Source organism: Panthera tigris, chromosome B1 (genome assembly GCF_018350195.1).
Source record: "Panthera tigris isolate Pti1 chromosome B1, P.tigris_Pti1_mat1.1, whole genome shotgun sequence".
In the NCBI taxonomy this organism is placed as follows: domain Eukaryota; kingdom Metazoa; phylum Chordata; class Mammalia; order Carnivora; family Felidae; genus Panthera; species Panthera tigris.
The window spans coordinates 85299584-85318279 of record NC_056663.1 but is presented as its reverse complement, the minus strand read 5'-3'; the positions used below and the strand labels follow the sequence as shown (position 1 = coordinate 85318279).

Here is an 18696-nt window from a genome sequence, read left to right as displayed (position 1 = left end):
CCTGATGCAGGGCTCGAACTCACGAATCACAAGATCATGACCTGAGCTGAGGTCAGATGCTTAACCGATTGAGCCACCCAGGAGTCCCCATGTGTATTTTAAAATAATGTGTTTTGTATTGCTGTTGGACGTAGTGCTTTTTAAATATCAATTAAATCCAGATGGTAGATGGTGTTGTTCAATTCTTTTATCTCACTGCTGATTTTCTACGCACCAGTTCTGTTCTTGAGAGAGGAGTGTTGAAGTCTCCAACTATAATTGTAGACTAATCTATTTCCCTCTTTAATTCTGTCATCTTCCAATGCATGTATTTGAGTCTCTCTTATTAGATGCATACACTTTTAGGATTGTTGTATCTTTTTGGTGATTTGACTCTTTTACCAGTATATAGTATCCTTCTTGATCCCTGGTCAAATTTTTTGGGTTTTGGCACCAAAGTCTACTTTGATATTAATATAGCTAGTACAGATTTCTTTTTGTTATTGTCTGCGTGGTATTTATTTTTCCATCTTTTACTTTTAACCTATGTATTTCATTATATTTTAACTGAGTACAGACAGCAATAATTGCATTGTGTTTTTTAATCCATTCTGATGAACTATCTCTTAGCTGGCATATTTTGACCACTTATATGTGATGTAAATATTGAATATTTGATTTGTATCTATCATTTTATTATTGTTTGTTTGTCACTTTCCTTCCACTTTTCACTAAATTTGTGGCCTGTCATTACTTCATGTAGTAGGTATAAGTGTCAGTAAAAATTCTGGATACCAGACTTAAAAACTAGTGCACTCATCAGGTTTAGTTCTGTAAACAAATTTCAGGGAATTACATTAGACAGATAGTATTTTCCTAAAATAGTTTGTATTTACAAAGTAAAGAAATACTCACAGGAGTCTCTCCTGGGTTACACATCTTTACCTGAAAAATATCCCCCAAAAGCAAATCTATGGGTTTATCTTTGTAGAACATTAAAAAAAAACGCACCAAGTCAGTTAAGTCCTCAGATTTAAATAGCTTTCCTACGAAGAAAAAGTAAACAAATCCAAATAACTCTCGAGTGTTTATACCATATATTATAAAATAACCCTTATATATAGTTGTTCATTCTATTCACAAGAGAAAGGACGAAAAAATCATTAAAAATTAAATATATCCTTATATAAGTATATCCTTAAAGCATTCATGAAGTTGAAGGATAATAAAATAATATATCTGCTTAAGTATTACAGATTACCACTTCTGGGAGAGAGAAGTGTGAAGCAGGTTTAGAATAGTGAATATCCTCAGGAAACCAATTTTGATAACCAATGAGGATCAATTTCTAAGTCTTGTGAAAGATACATACATAAAATGAAATGTACAGAAGCTATAATTTTTACTTCATTTTGTAGAAGCGGATCTATAACCTGACTTTTGTAGAACTTTATCAATCTACCACATTTTTTATGTTTAGTATTTAATTTTGATTAAAATATAGCATTATTTCAATATTTGAGCATCATTTTATAAGAATTAAAAAAAAATTTTTTTTAACATTCATTCATTTTTGAAAGGCAGAGAGAGACAGAGCGTGAATGAGGGAGGGGCAGGAGAGAGGGAGACACAGAAACAGAAGCAGGCTCCAGGCTCTGAGCTGTCAGCACAGAGCCCAACGTGGGCTTGAACTCACGGACCGCGAGATCATGACCTGAGACAAAGTCGGCTGCTTAACCGACTGAGCCACCCAGGCACCCCTCATTTTATAAGAATTTTATTTCTATCTTATATTTGTGATACTTAAAGATTTGCTATACTTTAAAGTAGGATATTTCCTTAGGTCCAATTGCTTTCTTCTAATATACTGCATCTTTGATTTTAAACTGAAGTTGAAGGTATAAGATTCAGGTAAATGTTAAAGTAAATAGTGTAAAATACACCTATTTAATAAATATGATAGTAGGAAGTAATCATGCTTCCTTTTCTTTACTAGGAGTTGAATCTGTATGAGTTATTTAATCAAATGTATAGTTATATTTTAATATTTTGGTTTTTATATAGTAACCAAAGTAAGTGATTTAATGATGGAAATAGTTGAATCAATATTTGTCTTTTCCTTATCTGCTGTCAGCATGCTGTAAAATTCTATTTAGCAAACTCATATTTTTGGTAATATTGAGTAAGAAAATTGTTAGTTTTATAACAACACTAACAACAAAAAACAAAGCTGTTGTAAACTTAAGCTTAAATAAGACTTCAGCATTACATATACAATGCTCCTTGTTCAGTGTGCTCTTGGTCAGAATGTGAATATTCTCCAGCCTTCTCACACCGGGCTTTGGTGAGAAAGATACAAAAAATTTCAAATTTTCACAGTAATGTATCAACAAAATTACTTCCTCTTCAAGCTTATCAGGTATTGCTGTTACCTATAATTTTTCCTCGTATTTAAATCAAAGATGAGCATAAACCTTTGGGGTTTCAAAATTGGATTCTGCAATACTTGACAGAAAGTATGGAAAAGAAAGTTATCAAGTAAGTATATGAATAACAGATTTCACTAGCAATCAGAGAAATTCTTAACACTCCTCCCAATGGCAAAAATAAATAAATAAAAAATGATGTAATAAAATCACATGTTGTCAAGCATATGGGGAGGTGGGAACTCATACGCACTGCTTAGGTGACTATAAACTGTACAGCCAATCTGCAAAGTAATCTGGCATGACTTAGAAACACAGTCATATTCTCCCTCAGTGGTCCTGATCCAGGGGACAAAATATGTCACTTCATTTCTTTGTGGCAGCAGAGAGTTGGGAGCAAAGTTAACCGCTTTGAGGACGGAGAAGTCAAATGCATTATTATGTGGGGCGTATGCAACAGCAGTAAGAAACAATAAACTAAATTGACACAAATCAACATGTTGACAGTTTCAAAATCTAGTTTTGAGGACAAAAATGTTAAGGGGCATGAAGAGGGATATCACATCACCATTTATGTAAATTTTAAACAGATAAAAACATGATAAACACCAATATAAGCATATTTATATGTATACTTTGTTTTAAACATTTTAAAATGTCTATTATTTATTTTCGAGAGCGAGAGACAGACAAAGCACAAGCAGGGGAGGGGAAAAGAGAGGGGAGTCACAGAATCTGAAGCAGGTTCCAGGCTCTGAGCTGTCAGCATAGAGCCCGATGCGGGGCTTGAACTCACAAACTGTGAGATCGTGACCTGAGCAGAGGTCTGACTGTTAACCGACTGAGCCACCTAGGTGTCCCTATATGTACACTTTGAACATATTAGAATGGAAGCCTATTGGGGGGTGGGAGGAAGTGGGAGTAGGGACTGGGCAAAAAATGAAAGAACAAAGTAAAAGAGGGCTCCTGTATGAAAGCAAGGATGATATGCACCATGAAATAGTGTGGTAATTCAACTTGCGGCCACAAGGTTCAAACAAAAGAAAAAGTATAGGAGGGAGGGTAGAAAGAGTGGAAGGAAGAAGAAAGAAAGTCTATAAAAGAATTTTTTTTAAAATCCCACGATTGGCCCAATTTTAGGCATTCTTCCATGGTGGGTATGATTCACATATTTTTATACTTTTCTAAGTATGTCACATTTGGCATACTGGAAATTACCAGGAATTTAGAGTACGGCAGTCCTAAATCAGAATTCCTGTCTTACAACTTTAATTCTTTGAGTTTTCATGTAAAATAGAGCAGTACCCCTTAGTCACTGAGTTAACATGTGGGCCAGACTTGCAGCAAGCATTTAGCAAGTAGTAGCTTTCTTACATTTTCATCACATGTATAGGCTGCTTATTTATATTGTCTATCTCAGGAAGATTGGTTTAAAAATACATTTACTGAAACTCAAGATACTTGAATTTGATCTTACTGTTAAATTAACAGTATCTTCACAGAAATCATGCCATTCCTTTCCATTAAGTAACAAACTAATAAGTTTAAGAAATTTTAAGATTATTGTGTGCTAGAAAATACAAGGCTTACCTATGAATCCAAGAATTGAAAACTCAATATAAAACCAATTATTTGAAGTGATATTATGCACAAAATCTGTGATTTTTGTAAAGTACATCTTTTTAGCTATGATATCATCTTCTAGCTGGAAAAAAACAAAAGTCATTAGTTCCTTTGATGCTTCCATTGAATAAATTGCATTTGCTTGAGAACTGAAAATACTTTCTCAATAGAATACACTGAAAAACCAGTTTTTATGAGGTTATTTTATTTTTAGTTCAATTCACTGAGGGTATTTACTATTAGTTTTCACTTTGAGATTCTGAGACCAGAGATGAGGTTTCTTTCCTAAGTAGTAATATGCAACACTCAATCTAAATCCTCATTGAAAAAAATCTATTTATCCGTATCTATTTACATCCTTACAAATACTTCCATTCCCAGTTTAAGCCTAACTAGCTTTATGTTTGAGATGATAGGCGCCAGGTCCTGTCACAAGAGAACCAGGGTCTGTGCTTGGCAATGAGATGATGAAAGGGAACTGACACTCTCATCCACAACTAGCTGGGTAGATGAATGTTGGTACACATAAGCCTAAGAATAGTTCTCCATAAGACAGGGGGAAAGAGAAACTAGAATTTTCTCCTAAAAAATATTTATTTATTTATTTATTTATTTTGAGAGAGAGAGAGAGAGAGGGAGAGGAAGAGCACGAGCGGGGCGGGGGGGGGGGGTGGGTGGGGGGGGGCGCGAAAGAGAGAGGGAGACAAGACAATCCCAGGCAGGTTCTGTGCTGGCAGCACGGAGACCAACTCGAAACTCCATCTCATGAACTGTGACATCATGACCTAAGCCGAAATCAAGAGTTAGACACTTAACATACTGAGGCACCCAGGCTCCCCTAGAATTTTATTCTTTTAATTTTGTATATATTATGGGTAATCTATACAATAAGAGGGCCTCCTAAATGATTCAGAAAAATGTGGAAATCCGCAAGCACGTTACCAGAGCACAAACTAGAATCACATTGTTTCAAATTGGGAAGAATACATTGGGTGGATCTCATGTTTCTGTTAACCAGAAATCAAAAGGCTCTTTTTTTTTCTTCTGGTAAAAGAGAAAGACCTTGCTTCAGGCTTTTTTCTAACGTTTCTCTCATCTCCAGTGATATCTTACAAACTCTCCTTACAACTGCACATTGTCACATATAGTGAAGTATATACTCACGGCTGAAACATAAAACTCTTTATTTAAGAATATGCCAGAATTCAGGGGATCCAAACTATATACAGTTTATTTATTTAAGAAATATAGTAAGGCACTGTAGAAGTGGGTAGAACATAAAATACAAGAGGAGACAATGTAGGGTACCAATGGCGTATATTAAGTGTTCAAAATGTTTGTTTAATGTAATAAATTTGCGGTGAGAGAAATGTAGGGAGCATAATTTCTATTTTTTTCTAATTTGAGAAGTTATTTGCAGTTTGCTTCAGGTAACTATGATTTCCTCTGTTAATAGTAAACCCCGCTAGAAGACTTAGTTCAAATCAACTTTCAACTTCCTTTTGGCATTTTCTTTGGCATTTTCTTATTTTCTGAATACAAAGTAAGGTGGAGGAATACAAGCAGGAAGGAAGGAGAACATAATACTTCCACTTTAAATTATACATATATATACCAAGGTCTTACCTGTAAATAATACATGGCCTTTGGTTGGGCATACAGCATCAAAAAACAAAAATCCAGTACTTGTTTGATGTGCCAACTAAAGATAAATAATAAAATCTGTTAATATTTGTCATTATTGTATAATTATTTATAAGCACACCAGTAATTAAACACAAACTTTGTTTAGCCCTTTGCTAACATGGAGTACTGTCTAAAGTAAGTGAAATTGAGTGTTACACTGAAAAGTTACATCAAAAAGGTTCCCATCTTCATTTAGTGGCCGATATCTGCCATCGCTAAACTAGAACAAGCATAATCTATTAATTTTACGTTTTGGTCAGTTAATTTTTGATCTGTACAAGAAAGTTAATATCCTTTCTCATCTTAGGTCCCGTTCAAATAAAAGTAAGAAGAAACTTGATTCTAATTTAACACTAAGCTAGATGCAAGGCCAGTTCCTTAACATACAAAGAACAATACACAATGCACCTCTCGCCCTTCTGGGTTTCATAATCTTCTATGAAAATATGGACAAATAATAAGATCTGAATGATTAGATAAGTGATATACAAAGACGTTGGCAATGATGATGTAACATAAGACAGGGCGGGTGGAGCAGGGAGCAGGGCATTCAGTGAGAGGACCAGTATCGCAAAGACATGAAGCATGTGAGAGAGCCTGCCACCTTAGATCTACAGCACCAAGAATGGATGGAAAAGAAGCTGACGATGGTAAGGTGGGAAGAGACCAGATCATGAAGGAAACTTTGCACCTGATCTCCTATGAAAAGGGATTCTTCTGTCTACACTATGGAGAATGAATTGGAAGACAGGCTAGGTGAGGCTTAGGGAAAGCAAACAGATCATTAATCACCTGAAGCAGAGGAATGGTCCAGAGCAGAGGAATGGGAAGGAGAGGGATGATGCAGAGAGAGATTTTTTTTTAAATAAATGTTTATTCATTTTTGAAAGAGAGAGTGTGAGTGGGAGAGGGGCAGAGAGAGAGGGAAACAGAATATCTAAAGCAGGCTCCACGCTGACAACAGCAAGACAGACGCGGGGCTCGAACTCACCAACTGTGAGATCATGACCTTAGCTGAAGTCGGGACACTCAACTGACTGAGCCACCCAGGCGCTCCAAGAGAGATTTTTTTTTAAAGAAGAAATGATAGAGACATAAAGGGCAGAAGGAAAAACAGGATCTAGAATGCCTCCCAGCTTTATGACTCTAAAAACTGACTACTTAATTAAAACAAAATCCTTAAGAGAGTTCCAGATTCTGACATACCATTTATTATTATAAAACAAAACAGAGCTAAATGAGTTTCCTGGGATAAGATGTTTTTTCTGAATTCTGGCATTTCTTTTACTCTATTAAGTTTTGAGGAACCGAATTACTACATTTCTTATAATACCTTCCACATGTATAATCAAACAGTAGTGTTCCTTTGTACACATACAAACCTTTTAATTGTTCACAATTCTTTCATAAATACTATCATATTTTATTCTCACCACGATTTTTCCAAATATACAATGTAGATTTTATTATACACACCAGAAAGTGGAAGAAGCTAAGAAAACAAAGGCTAAATTGCCAGGATGACCAACAAACAGAAAAGCTGGAATTAGAAGGCACGTGTAATAATTTATAACCCCAGGCTTTTTTCCCCCTTCATTATGCCCTTGCTAATTATCAGCTGAACATGTGAACACTGATAATCCAGTGCTGGTGGTAAATGTTTTCTGGGGAGTGGGGTGGGGATGAACCACGATTTGTAGCTTCTGCCCATTTCCATAGTGTAATTGCTCCTACCATCGCTGATTTCATGCTACCAACCTGACGTCGCTGGACGCAGACTGGGAAGGGACACACAGTCATTCTTGCAAGAACTGACTGTGAAATGGGATCTATTAGATGCTGGTTCCAACAGTACATCCGATGACGTTTGTTATTTGAGAATACTGTCTTCTAATACATCATACCGAATTTTTTTTAATGTTTATTTATCTTTGAGAGAAAGATCCAGTGTGAATGGAGGAGGGACAGAGAGAGAGAGGGAGACACAGAATCCGAAGCAGGCTCCAGGCTCTGAGCTGTCAGCACAGAGCCCAACGCAGGGCTTGATCTCACAGACTGTTAGATCATGACCTGAGCTGAAGTCAGACACTTAACCGACTGAGCCACCCGGGTGCCCTGATACCTCTCTAATTTTCCTGAGTCCTCAGTTGACTGCTTGACATGTAACATGTTTGGATAAAAAAAGGCAGGTATTGAAATGACTTCCAAGGATCCAGACTTCAGCTGCCTTTTGAATCTGTAAACAGAAGTGGAAGTTTGTAATTGAATATTTGATTTACCAAATGAACAAATACTTAAAAAGAATGTCTTCATGCACGTCCATGTAATATTTTTATTCGAATTATTTCACAGGTTGATACATGATATCCACATTATGAAACTAATACTTTTTAGCTAAAGTATTTCTTTTATAAATTAGTGCACAATATAACAACAAGTTAAAATATACAATATAAAATTAGTTTATTTTCATAAAAATTATAGGCACTTTAAATTTTTGCAAGTTTACAACCGTATATATATATACACTAAAAGATTCAAAATAATGAAACTAGTGAGTTAGCCTAGAACATCAGGTGATTTTTAAAAATGCATAGTTTTGGGGCACCTGGGTGGCTCATTCAGTAAAGTGTTTGACTCTTAGTTTGGGCTCAGGTCACGATCTCACAGTTTGTGAGTTTGAGCCCTGCATCAGGCTCTGCGCTGACAGCACATAGCCTGCTTAGGATTCTCTCTCTCCATCTTTCTCTGTCCCTTCCCCCATCTGTTCTATCTCTCTCTCTCTTTCAGTAAATAAATAAACTTAAAAAATAAAAAAATGCATACTTTTGAGTTTAATAAGATTCCTACTGGATAACAGCACTGTGGTTCCTGAAACTATAGACTCATCACAGCAAGCAAAGATTAAGGGTGACTCTTGTCCACACTCATTGGATGACTATGTATGCTTTTTATAATCTTTATTTTGTTGAGTGGAGGGATGGGATAAATGGATGATGGGTTTTGGGAAAGGCCCTTGTTGGGATGAGCACTGAGTGTTAAAAGTTAAGCGTCGAATCATTAAATTCTACTCCTGAAACAATCATCACACCATATGTTAACTAACATACAATGTATGTTGGATTTAAATAAAATAAAAATATATATTAAAATTGAAGAAAATTGAAAATTAAAAAAAATTCTAAGTTAATATTTATAGACCATCATTAAAATGCACAACACACGGCTCACAAAAGCTGTTATACAAATCTTCCACCATCAAGGTAAAGGATGGGACACCAGGTAGAGCATTTTGAATGATTTTCCTTTAGAGAGAATACGACTTTAAGTGGGATTTACGTTTAGGCATTACATTATTTATTAAAATGTTAAAGTCTCGAGAAAATGTTTGTTTTTTACTAATAGGTGGAAAAGCAGGGCAGAGTTTTACATGCACAATCTCAATTATGTGCAAAATAGGCAGTTCTCACTTTGCATAATTCCAATACAAACGAATCTCAGTTACCATGTATTAGATAACACGTCTCCCTCAACAACACTGTTGGAATTTGAGTCATCATACTATATTCACCGTGAATAATTCCATAAACTACAAACTTGCTTCGGGCTCTTCAGCCCACATACCACTACACAAATAACAAATGCACATCATCATCTCACCCCTTCTTCCAAAGTCTGTTGGCGCCTGATCACAGTGCTTGTGTCGCCTTCTTGTGACATTAGAATGCAGACAATTTTATTCCTTTTGTTTGCTTTTAAAATGGTTTCCAAATTTTTGAAATTGGTGTGTATCATGAGCATGGGGTGGCAGCAGCAGCATGTGCTACCGAGAATGTGGGGTTTGAACCCAGAAAAGGGTCTCTGCTAATTTTGCTTCCATCACTTACAAACTTTAACCAGCCATTTACTTGCTCTAACCTTCAGTTTCCTCATCTAGGAACCTAGATAAAACCTAGCATAGCAATACACTCCCCTCCAGGGAAAGAACTGTTCTACAGGTAACTCGATTCTAACGAGGCTCTATGCATCAGCGGAAGAGTTTCCGGTTATTTGCTTGTTGACTTATTATTTATTTAGGTGGGAGTGTAAATGGGGAAGTGCAGGAGATGAAAGTCTTCCTGAATCCTCTGATTTTATGGTGTATCAACTGGAAAGATTTTTAAACACTGATTTTAGTATGTTCCTTGGAGAGTAGAAAATGCTGGATCAAAGAAAAGAATGAGGAATTCTGCTTGCTTTGGGGTAAAAATTAGTAACACAATACCTACATTTTAAAAAAGTAAAATTGCATAACTTTGTACAACAATTTAGAATAGCAGAGGTACATGAAAATAACATTAAGTTGCAGCACATACAATCATCAAAAAATAGGATTACAGAAGCTTATAAATTTTGTCCTCTAGAAAATTTCATGCAAAGTCTCAAAACAACAAAGGCCCAGTTACAAATAATTTCTATCTTGACGGTATAATTTCCCATTACTGATAAAGATTCCAGGCTCATTTTTTTTTTCCAGTCTGTCTTAAGCAAGACCCTTGAATCTTGTGTGGTGACATCTTTCTAGGATTCTTTAAACCTTTTCTAGCTTATGAGGTTACGGATAGCATCAAAAGTCCTGGAGATAATGATACCAGAATTGCGAATTGCCAATGACTAGAGAAAATAATATAATTGTATGTTGTTGCCATTATAAATGAATAATTTTACCTTACAGTCATAAAAGTATGGAAACCATACAGCTTTACATTTTTATATAAAGCATATAGCTACATACAGTTTCATATAAGGTTATATATAACCTTAGTCGGGTCCTTTAACAATTACTATGTGGTCTCAAATTTAGGGTCAATAACATATAGAGCAATCTCTCATTAACCCCAATGAGAAGACCTAGGAAAAGGGTTTTGAGCTAAATTCAATACAGAAAAATGTAGGCATATAAATGAAAAGTTATGAGTCTACATTAAAATTTTAAATTATAGTTTTATTCTAGTCTCACAAAAAATAAAATTGTATTCCAACCCTTTATGCTGTATTGTTAACATTAATATCCTTATCATCATGCGAATCTTTTTGAATCATCTAATACAGTTCTCTGATACACATGATCTTCAAGCCTAGCTAAAATACCAGTTAGTGACATCGTCTTTGTACATTTTATAGCAAAACGTAAGTATCCCTATACATCAAGTAATATTTTTGTGATCTCCACAAGTAACCATATACTAGAATTCTTTTTTAAAGTCATCTTCAAAAGTTTTGCAATTATGCAAAGACTTCCCCAGGAATTGTTTATAAACCTCTACCTTCTTTGTAACGGATCCTATTAAGACTCCCTTATAAGGACCAACCTAGTATAGACTGAAGTCATTTCAGGCTAATGTGTATTCTCCAAATAGTGGATTATTATGCAGAGTAAAGCAACCAAGAGAGCATATCCTGGATTAGGGGAACATTTCAAGTATGAGGCAACTTTTCTCCTGAGCAATCTTTTTTGGGAAAAAACAGACATATATGGGTGTTTTCCTTAATCTTGCCCAGCTCTATCTCCCTCCACACACAACATCTACTTCGAGGCTTCACTACCATTCTCCAGTTCAAGCTCACTGCCAATAAATCCCTTCATTCTCAACATACTATTTTTCTTTCACAGGGAACAGCCTTTAAGGATGGAATTCTTTAGTTTCACCCTCCTTTCTCAAACTAATTATTTTTTTCTGCTCCTTCACCTGTTCTTACTGTTTTCCCCCTCATCGTAGCTTAGTCCGGCCTAAAAGTCCTTCCACATGTGCCTGGTATCCACTGCCCCTAGACCTTGTCCATCAGCTTCCTCCCATGGATGAGATCACATATAAAACCACTCCCGGAGCCCCCATCTCCAGACCTCCCCTAACACAAGTTTTCCCTCAGGCTGCTGTGTTTAACTTTACTCCCCATCCATCAAGCTTGTTGAAAATAGTCTAATTCAATTCTTTAAACTTTTATTATGAAAATTACCACACACACACAAAAGTGGGAATACAACGAATCCCAAATCATCTGATTTCAACAACCATTATTTTTTTTTTTACCACACTTGTTTCATCCATACAGCCCACTTTTTGTTGTTGAAGTTTTTAAAAACAAATCCTGGATATCATTTCTTACCCTTAAATTCTTCAGTGTCAAAATCAAAAAAGGGCATTTATTCACATAACTGCATGCCATTATCACACCTTACAAGACTAAGAATAGTTATGTAATATCACATAATATTCACCTGATAACTCACATGTCCCCAGGAGCCTGACAAGTATTCAGTGGGGGATGTGGAGTGTTCAAATAAGCATCCACATAAGATCCCCTCGTTGTAATCTGTTACCTCTTACTTCTTTTCTAAATTTACTACCCAGACCGATCATTTCAGTTTCTCTTTCTTCTTGTTCTCAAACAAGTCTTGTTGAAAGAACGGGGTCACCTGTCTTACAGAATGTCCTCCGTCCTCATTCTGGTGGCTACTCCAGACTGCTTCCTCTGTTCACTGTGTAGACGCCAAACTTGTATTTAAAGTAGATGTTGTATTTTGTGTTTGTGTTGTGTTATACTTTGGAGAGTGGCGGGCAATAATTCCCTAGAGTTGTTTCATGGTGTATTTCATTTACATCACAACAGAAGGCACAAAATGTCTCACTGTCTCACTTCCAGGGGTGCTGTGACTGATCACAGGTTCAGGTGGGAGCACTTGACCCCCTCCTGCGGATTGCCCATGTGCCCTCAGCCCCCATTCTCACACTTCTGTTCTCCCAGGTATTATAGGGGGAGGGTTCCTGCACACCACAATCCCAGACCCCCTTGCTAGACACCTTCCACATAGGTTCTGCCCATGGGAGGCAATATCAAGAGACTGGAAGGCAGTCAACAAGGAGGATATCCTTCCTACTTTCAGGATCTGGTGAAGGCCACAGCAGCAGCAGGATAGAGTAGCAGGAAGCAACGGAGAACTGGAGATCCCAGCCGAGCAAGGTGGCACAGCTCAAACCTGCGATCATGGCTGTTTCAACAACACAGCAGCAGGTGCAGCCCAACATCAGATCCTGCGGTATATATACTCCTGTCTCCCTTCATGCTTCTCCCATTTCCTTTCTCCTCTCTTTGGTTCTCTCAGCCCATGTAAACACTTTTTGACCAATTCTTCGTATCAAATTCTACCTGAATTACCAAAGGTTTTCCTGTTTGGATGCTGGCTAGTACACCTTCCTTGTAAAGCTCCCCATCACTTAATGACATGCCTGACTCTGTTGTTTTCAAAATGGTGATTTTCTAATTCTATTCATTCTACACTTATTAGCTGGAATTCTTTTGACTAAAATAACTTTGCCTCATCCCCTTGAGTTATTTGGCGAGGAAACAAACAAACAAACAAACACAGAACACTTTGCTGTCTAAGCCAAACGCATCTAGTAGCCAGATTCAGCTGGAAGGCCATGTTTTGCAACTCTGGGCTGTGGAATCAAGTGCATATTCCTTAGCATGGTATCCAAGACTCCTCATGATCTTATTACAGCCAGCCTTAACTCCCACTGATACTTCTTCCTCAAGCCCAAATATCCACACCTCAGGATATACTTATATTTCCAAAACTCTAGCATACTCCTGTTTGGCCTTGCTGCCTTCTCAAGCAATTCTCTTTGCCAGGCATTCCCTTTCTCTTTGGATCTACCTGAAGAAGATCTGCTCACACCTTTAGACTCAGCCCGTTACTTACTTCTCAGGAAGGACCTTCTTGATATCTTGCAGGCAGAATAAAATACTTCCTCCTCTACATGTTCTCATATTGCTCTCCCCATACCAATGCGAAACACCAGCTTCCTTGTTGTGATTTGTTTTTTACCAGTTGTATCACCCACGTGAACATAAACATCTAACAGGCTGGGACCAATTCCATAGGGTCTTGCTGGATGAATCACCTCATGTACATTCGTCAGCATGTGCTTGCTTCTCCTGGGCTGCGTCCAGTAGGAGATCATAAGCAGAGGCAGAGAGTGTAACTTCATACGGTAAGGAACACAAGATCGCTTAAAAAATAATCTAGTAGGCTTCTCTCAGAAGAAGTGGATTTCAGGGAGAATAGATATAACAATCATAACATGAAAAAGATGGATTTTATGAGGCAGATAACCTACAAAATTGGGTAAAGTTGTAAGCTATACTTCATCACAGCTTAGAACTACCCTTAGTTCTAAGTAGTTCCATCTACACTCATCAAGAAGAATATGATCACTAATAAAATAATTGGGCAGAAAAAATAAAAGAAAAAAAATGAAAGAACAACTATTTTTAAGCTTATCAGACAGTACTCACCTTTTTGTAATCATGTCAACAACAGATTTTAAATAATCTTCATTTCTCTAAAAATGAGAAAAATATTTTACTGAAATTAAGCATGCCTCATAGTTTTACTGATACGCTTGCTACATGTAAATCTAGTTTATGTGTGGAATGTCACTGTGTCCTAAGAATTTTTTTATTTTTTCACTTTCTATAAAAGAATTTAAAATATCCTTGTGTCTAAAAGACCTGACTGGAATACTTAAAATATTTCATTCTTCTTTTGTCACAATACAAAATATCACTATACATTATTTGCACTTAAAAATTAGTATGCAAAAACCTATGTATCTAAAACAGTTTTGTCCTAAAAATGGGATGGCTTATTTCTAAGAACTGCTCTTTTTAAAAAAAATTTTTTAGAGGCACATTGGGTGGCTCAGTTGGTTAAGCATCCAACTTCAGTTCAGGTCATGATCTTGTGGTTTGTGAGTTTGAGCCCCATGTCGGGTTCTGTGCTGACAGCTCAGAGCCTGGAGCCTGCTTCACATTCTGTGTCTCCTTCTCTCTCTGGGTCTCCCCACCACCTGAAATTTAAACATTAAAAAGAAGTTTAAAAAAATTTTTAAGTTTATTTATTTTGAGAGAGAGAGAGAACACACACGCATGTGTGAACAACGGTAGAGAAAGAAGGAGAGAGAGAGAGATTCCCAAGCAAACTCTGTGCTGTCAGAGCCCGATGTGGGGCTCATTCTAAAGAACCCATGAGATCATGACCTGAGCTGAGATCAAGAATTGGACGCTTAACCAAGTGAGCCACCCAGGTGCCCCTAAGAACTGCTCTTTTTGAAGATGTCTTCATTTTGTGAGTATTATATGGTACTAAATGTACCTCAATACTATATCACAGTTTTCCAGATAGTATTACTCAGCCTAATTCCCAAATTTTTGCCCATTAACAAACCTTATTTGCCTACTCTTCATCAAATGCTGCGCTAGATTAGATGGCAGACTCATTTGCAAATATCTTTCGGTAGTTTATTCTCAGATGGCATTTTTTTTTTTTTTTTTTACAAAAGTGATGGCATTTAAATGATATTGCTTCAGGGCCACAAGCACTCTCAAAACAAAATTCTGAAAAATGTCTGAATGATGACAATTGTATTGTCACATCTGAGTACCCTGAAAGGTATATAGTCAGATCATTTACTTAAAAATATCTGTCATAAGGAACACCTGGGTGGCTCAGTCAGTTGAGCATGACTCTTGATTTCCATCCAGGTCATGAACTCGGGGTGCCTGAGATCAAGCCCTGCTGGGCATGACGCCTGCTTCGGATTCTCTTTCTCCCTCTCTTTCTGCCCTTCCCAGCGCACACTCTTCCTCTCCCTCTCTCTCTCAAAATACATAAACATTAAAAAATATATATCTGTCATGATACAGATAACTCTATGACAGTACTTAAGGTTCTTAAGATAACCATACACTGAATCACCAGCTATTTGTTACATACTGAAACATATTACTTATTTTTTTTAAGTAGGCTCCATGCCCAGCGTGGAGCCCAACAAGGGACTTGAACCCATGACCCCGAGATCAAGACCTGAACTGAGATCAAAAGTTAGATGCTAAACTGACTGAGCCACCCAGGTTCCCTGAAACATATTACATTTTAAACATAGTACTAAAGTTACACTTCTTAAGCATTCTACACTCCATTTTAAAATCTGTCCCTAATATTTTATCATTGGTCTAAACATTTTAGGCATATGTGCATGTGTCAGCAGCAAAGAAATGAAGACTGTAATATGTAATATACAGAAATGTGGCAAAACATTTTGGAGATTATGTATATTCTTCCAATATTAAGAAACTAAACTTGGACAGAATGACTATTTAATCTTTTACTTATATTTTCCTATTAGTTCTTCTATTGCTTATTTTGAGTTTTTTCTGCATTCAAAGACATGTTTATTATAGAAAATTCAAAAGAAAGGACAAAGGATCCCTACATCTCCTACTATCCAGAGATAACCATTATTTATATTTTGGAGACCATTATTCCAAGGTTTGCTCATTTTTTTTCTTTATACATTTCATCTATCTGTATATCTTTTTTTACTTCTTTCCTTCCTTCTATCGCATTTTACATAGGTAACATTATGTTAAATGAGATGCTTAACAACTTTTTTCCCACTCAACAGTATGATAGGGACATAATTTCATGTCAGCGAATATAGATATTCATTCTCTTTTCAATGGTTACAATTGCACTGCAGATTATCACAATGTAGACAAGTATTTAGCCAGCCTCTTATTGATAGACATTTTTGGTGGTTTCCAATATTATGCTTTTAAAAAGCAATTGTGCACTGAAAATCCTTGAAACAATTACTTATTGAACACTTACTATGTGTCACGCATCATTCCAAATACTTTAAATACAGTAGCTAATTTAATTGACAAAACAACACTATGACATAGGTAATATTATGATGCCTGTTTTCAGAAAAAGAAAGTGAAGCATAGAGAAGTGAAGGAACTTGTTCAAGTTCACAAGCCAGGAAGCAGAGAAATCTAGATCGAGTCTGTGTTCTCAACGACTATAGATACTGTCACATACTGTCATATTTTTATTATTTTGGAATTCTTCCTGATTATCTCCTTAGGATAACTTCCCAGAATTGAGATTTCTGAGACAAAGGATATAGACATTTTAAATCTAACACAAACTCCCAAATTCCCCTCCAAAAAGTTTTATGGTATTAATATTTACGCAGTGTTTTATAGTTTTACATGGCATTAGAGGCAAGATAGAGAATCTATTAGACATAGACTTGAATCTGCTGTATTAATTACTGGGCAAGTTACTTACTTTCTATAAAGCCCCGGATTTTTCACCTGTAAAATCAGGAGAGCTATACCTATTTTACAAGGATGTAATGCAGGCTACAAATAAGGTATATAAAAATGGTCCACAATCCTTGAGATACAGAAAGGAGTGCTTCAATATTCATGGTAGTTATTGTTACTTAATTTAACAGAAATTACCTCTTGATTCATATGCCAACCTTTTATTGGGCTGGGCAGGGTTTTTGCTTTTTTGTTTTTGTTTTTACAATAGCTTCAATTTTGATGTTCTGTTTATAAATATAATTTCTGTACCATATAGTACACAGGGCTCCTAGTAACATATTTAACAATGCAATCTTATTTCTCTGCATGTAACCATTATCTTTTCTTTTTAGGTTGACATATTTAATTCTTTCTCAGTGGTGTCAAACAAGTATCAAATACATTGTCTGCTATCCAAAACTGGCATCTATGAATTGCTTTTTTAAATTTAAGAAAAAACATCTGAAACGATACAGTGATTACCATGGAGGAAGGGTATTTGGAGAGCTACTTATTTTTCATACGTACATCTGCGACCGAGACAATCACCACAGAGTCCTTCTCTTCTGAGAGAGTCATCCTGGAGACAACAGAATTCAGGGTTTGCTTCAGGTAACTTTGATTTCCTCTGCTAACAGTGGAAATACCCAGCGCAAAAGAGACTGCAGACATAGGTGCGTGGAATCATCATTTTGAACCACAGAGAAAAACATAATTTATCATTAATATCTATGCTTATCACTATGCTTGGGTTAGTTGTATGGTCAAAAAAGAGTGTCTGAGACTGTATTACAAAAATAATCCAAACTACTACTAATTTTTATTACAAAGTTCATTTTGTGCTTAAGCAAATTCCAATTTGCAATGGAGTCTTGGTAAATGCATTAAGTAGACTCCAAGATTTTCTCATGTTGGAGGGTTTCAGTGTAGTGAAAAATAAAACTAACCACTCTCTATTTATTATAGCTTTTACCTAACTGGATACAAAATGTGACACACTGGCCGATTGTCTACTCTTCCTAAGAACACACTGGAACCCAAAACAGGAAAAATACTATGAAATATTTTCATCTGTGGAAAAAAAAAAACGTACGAAGTAATTTCCAAGTGACTTGATGGAATGAATCCATGCCCCTGAGTTACTTTTATTGCCCAACATTGACTGGAACACTGGTGGAACAGACCTCTTGCCACCCTAAATAGCTACCAAGATTGTTATCACTGAAGTCTGCGCAAACTCAACACCAGTGCCTGGCTGTATGAACTTGGGCAAGATACGCAGCCTCTCCAGCCTCAGTTTCCCCTCCGTTAAGACAGGGATAAGGACTTCTAGAATGGCTAAGTGAGGAATTTAGCAATAATAGAACTTGGCAATAATAGAACCGGGGGGAAAACATGTTGAAACAATCAGGGCTCTGGTATACAACAAACTGAGAAGCATTTATGTAACAAAAAATTATTGAACTTTGGTGAGAACAGTAAGAATCAGTATTTCCCTGACTACTATTGAGTTGAACATATTTTCATATGTTTATAGGTCTTTGGATATTCTTTTGTAAAATCTCTGTTTAAGCTCTTACCTGTTTCCCTATTAGAGTTGTCTGGATTTCTCTTATCTATTGATGCACTTTATAGATTCTGAATATAAATGCTCTGTCAGTTATACGTATTACAAATATCAATTCCTATTCTGGGTTCCCTTTTCAACTTTTTACCTCTTGATGAACAGAAATTTTTAATTTTAATATAGTATAATTTATCCGCCTATTATTTTATACTT

General features: G+C 36.3%; 1 protein-coding gene across 1 annotated transcript in view; it reads right to left on the bottom strand.

The window, feature by feature from the left end:
- MGAT4D (MGAT4 family member D) overlaps positions 1–18696 on the bottom strand; it is a 58220-nt gene that overhangs the window by 12642 nt on the left and 26882 nt on the right. Inside the window, exons 4-9 of the mRNA XM_042983857.1 lie at positions 17445–17578; positions 14055–14101; positions 7837–7950; positions 5655–5730; positions 3996–4110; positions 895–1025 (exon numbers count right to left, since the gene is read on the bottom strand). Of these exons, the coding sequence (XP_042839791.1) occupies positions 895–1025; positions 3996–4110; positions 5655–5730; positions 7837–7950; positions 14055–14101; positions 17445–17578 (617 nt within the window). The remainder of the gene's footprint in view (positions 1–894; positions 1026–3995; positions 4111–5654; positions 5731–7836; positions 7951–14054; positions 14102–17444; positions 17579–18696) is intronic.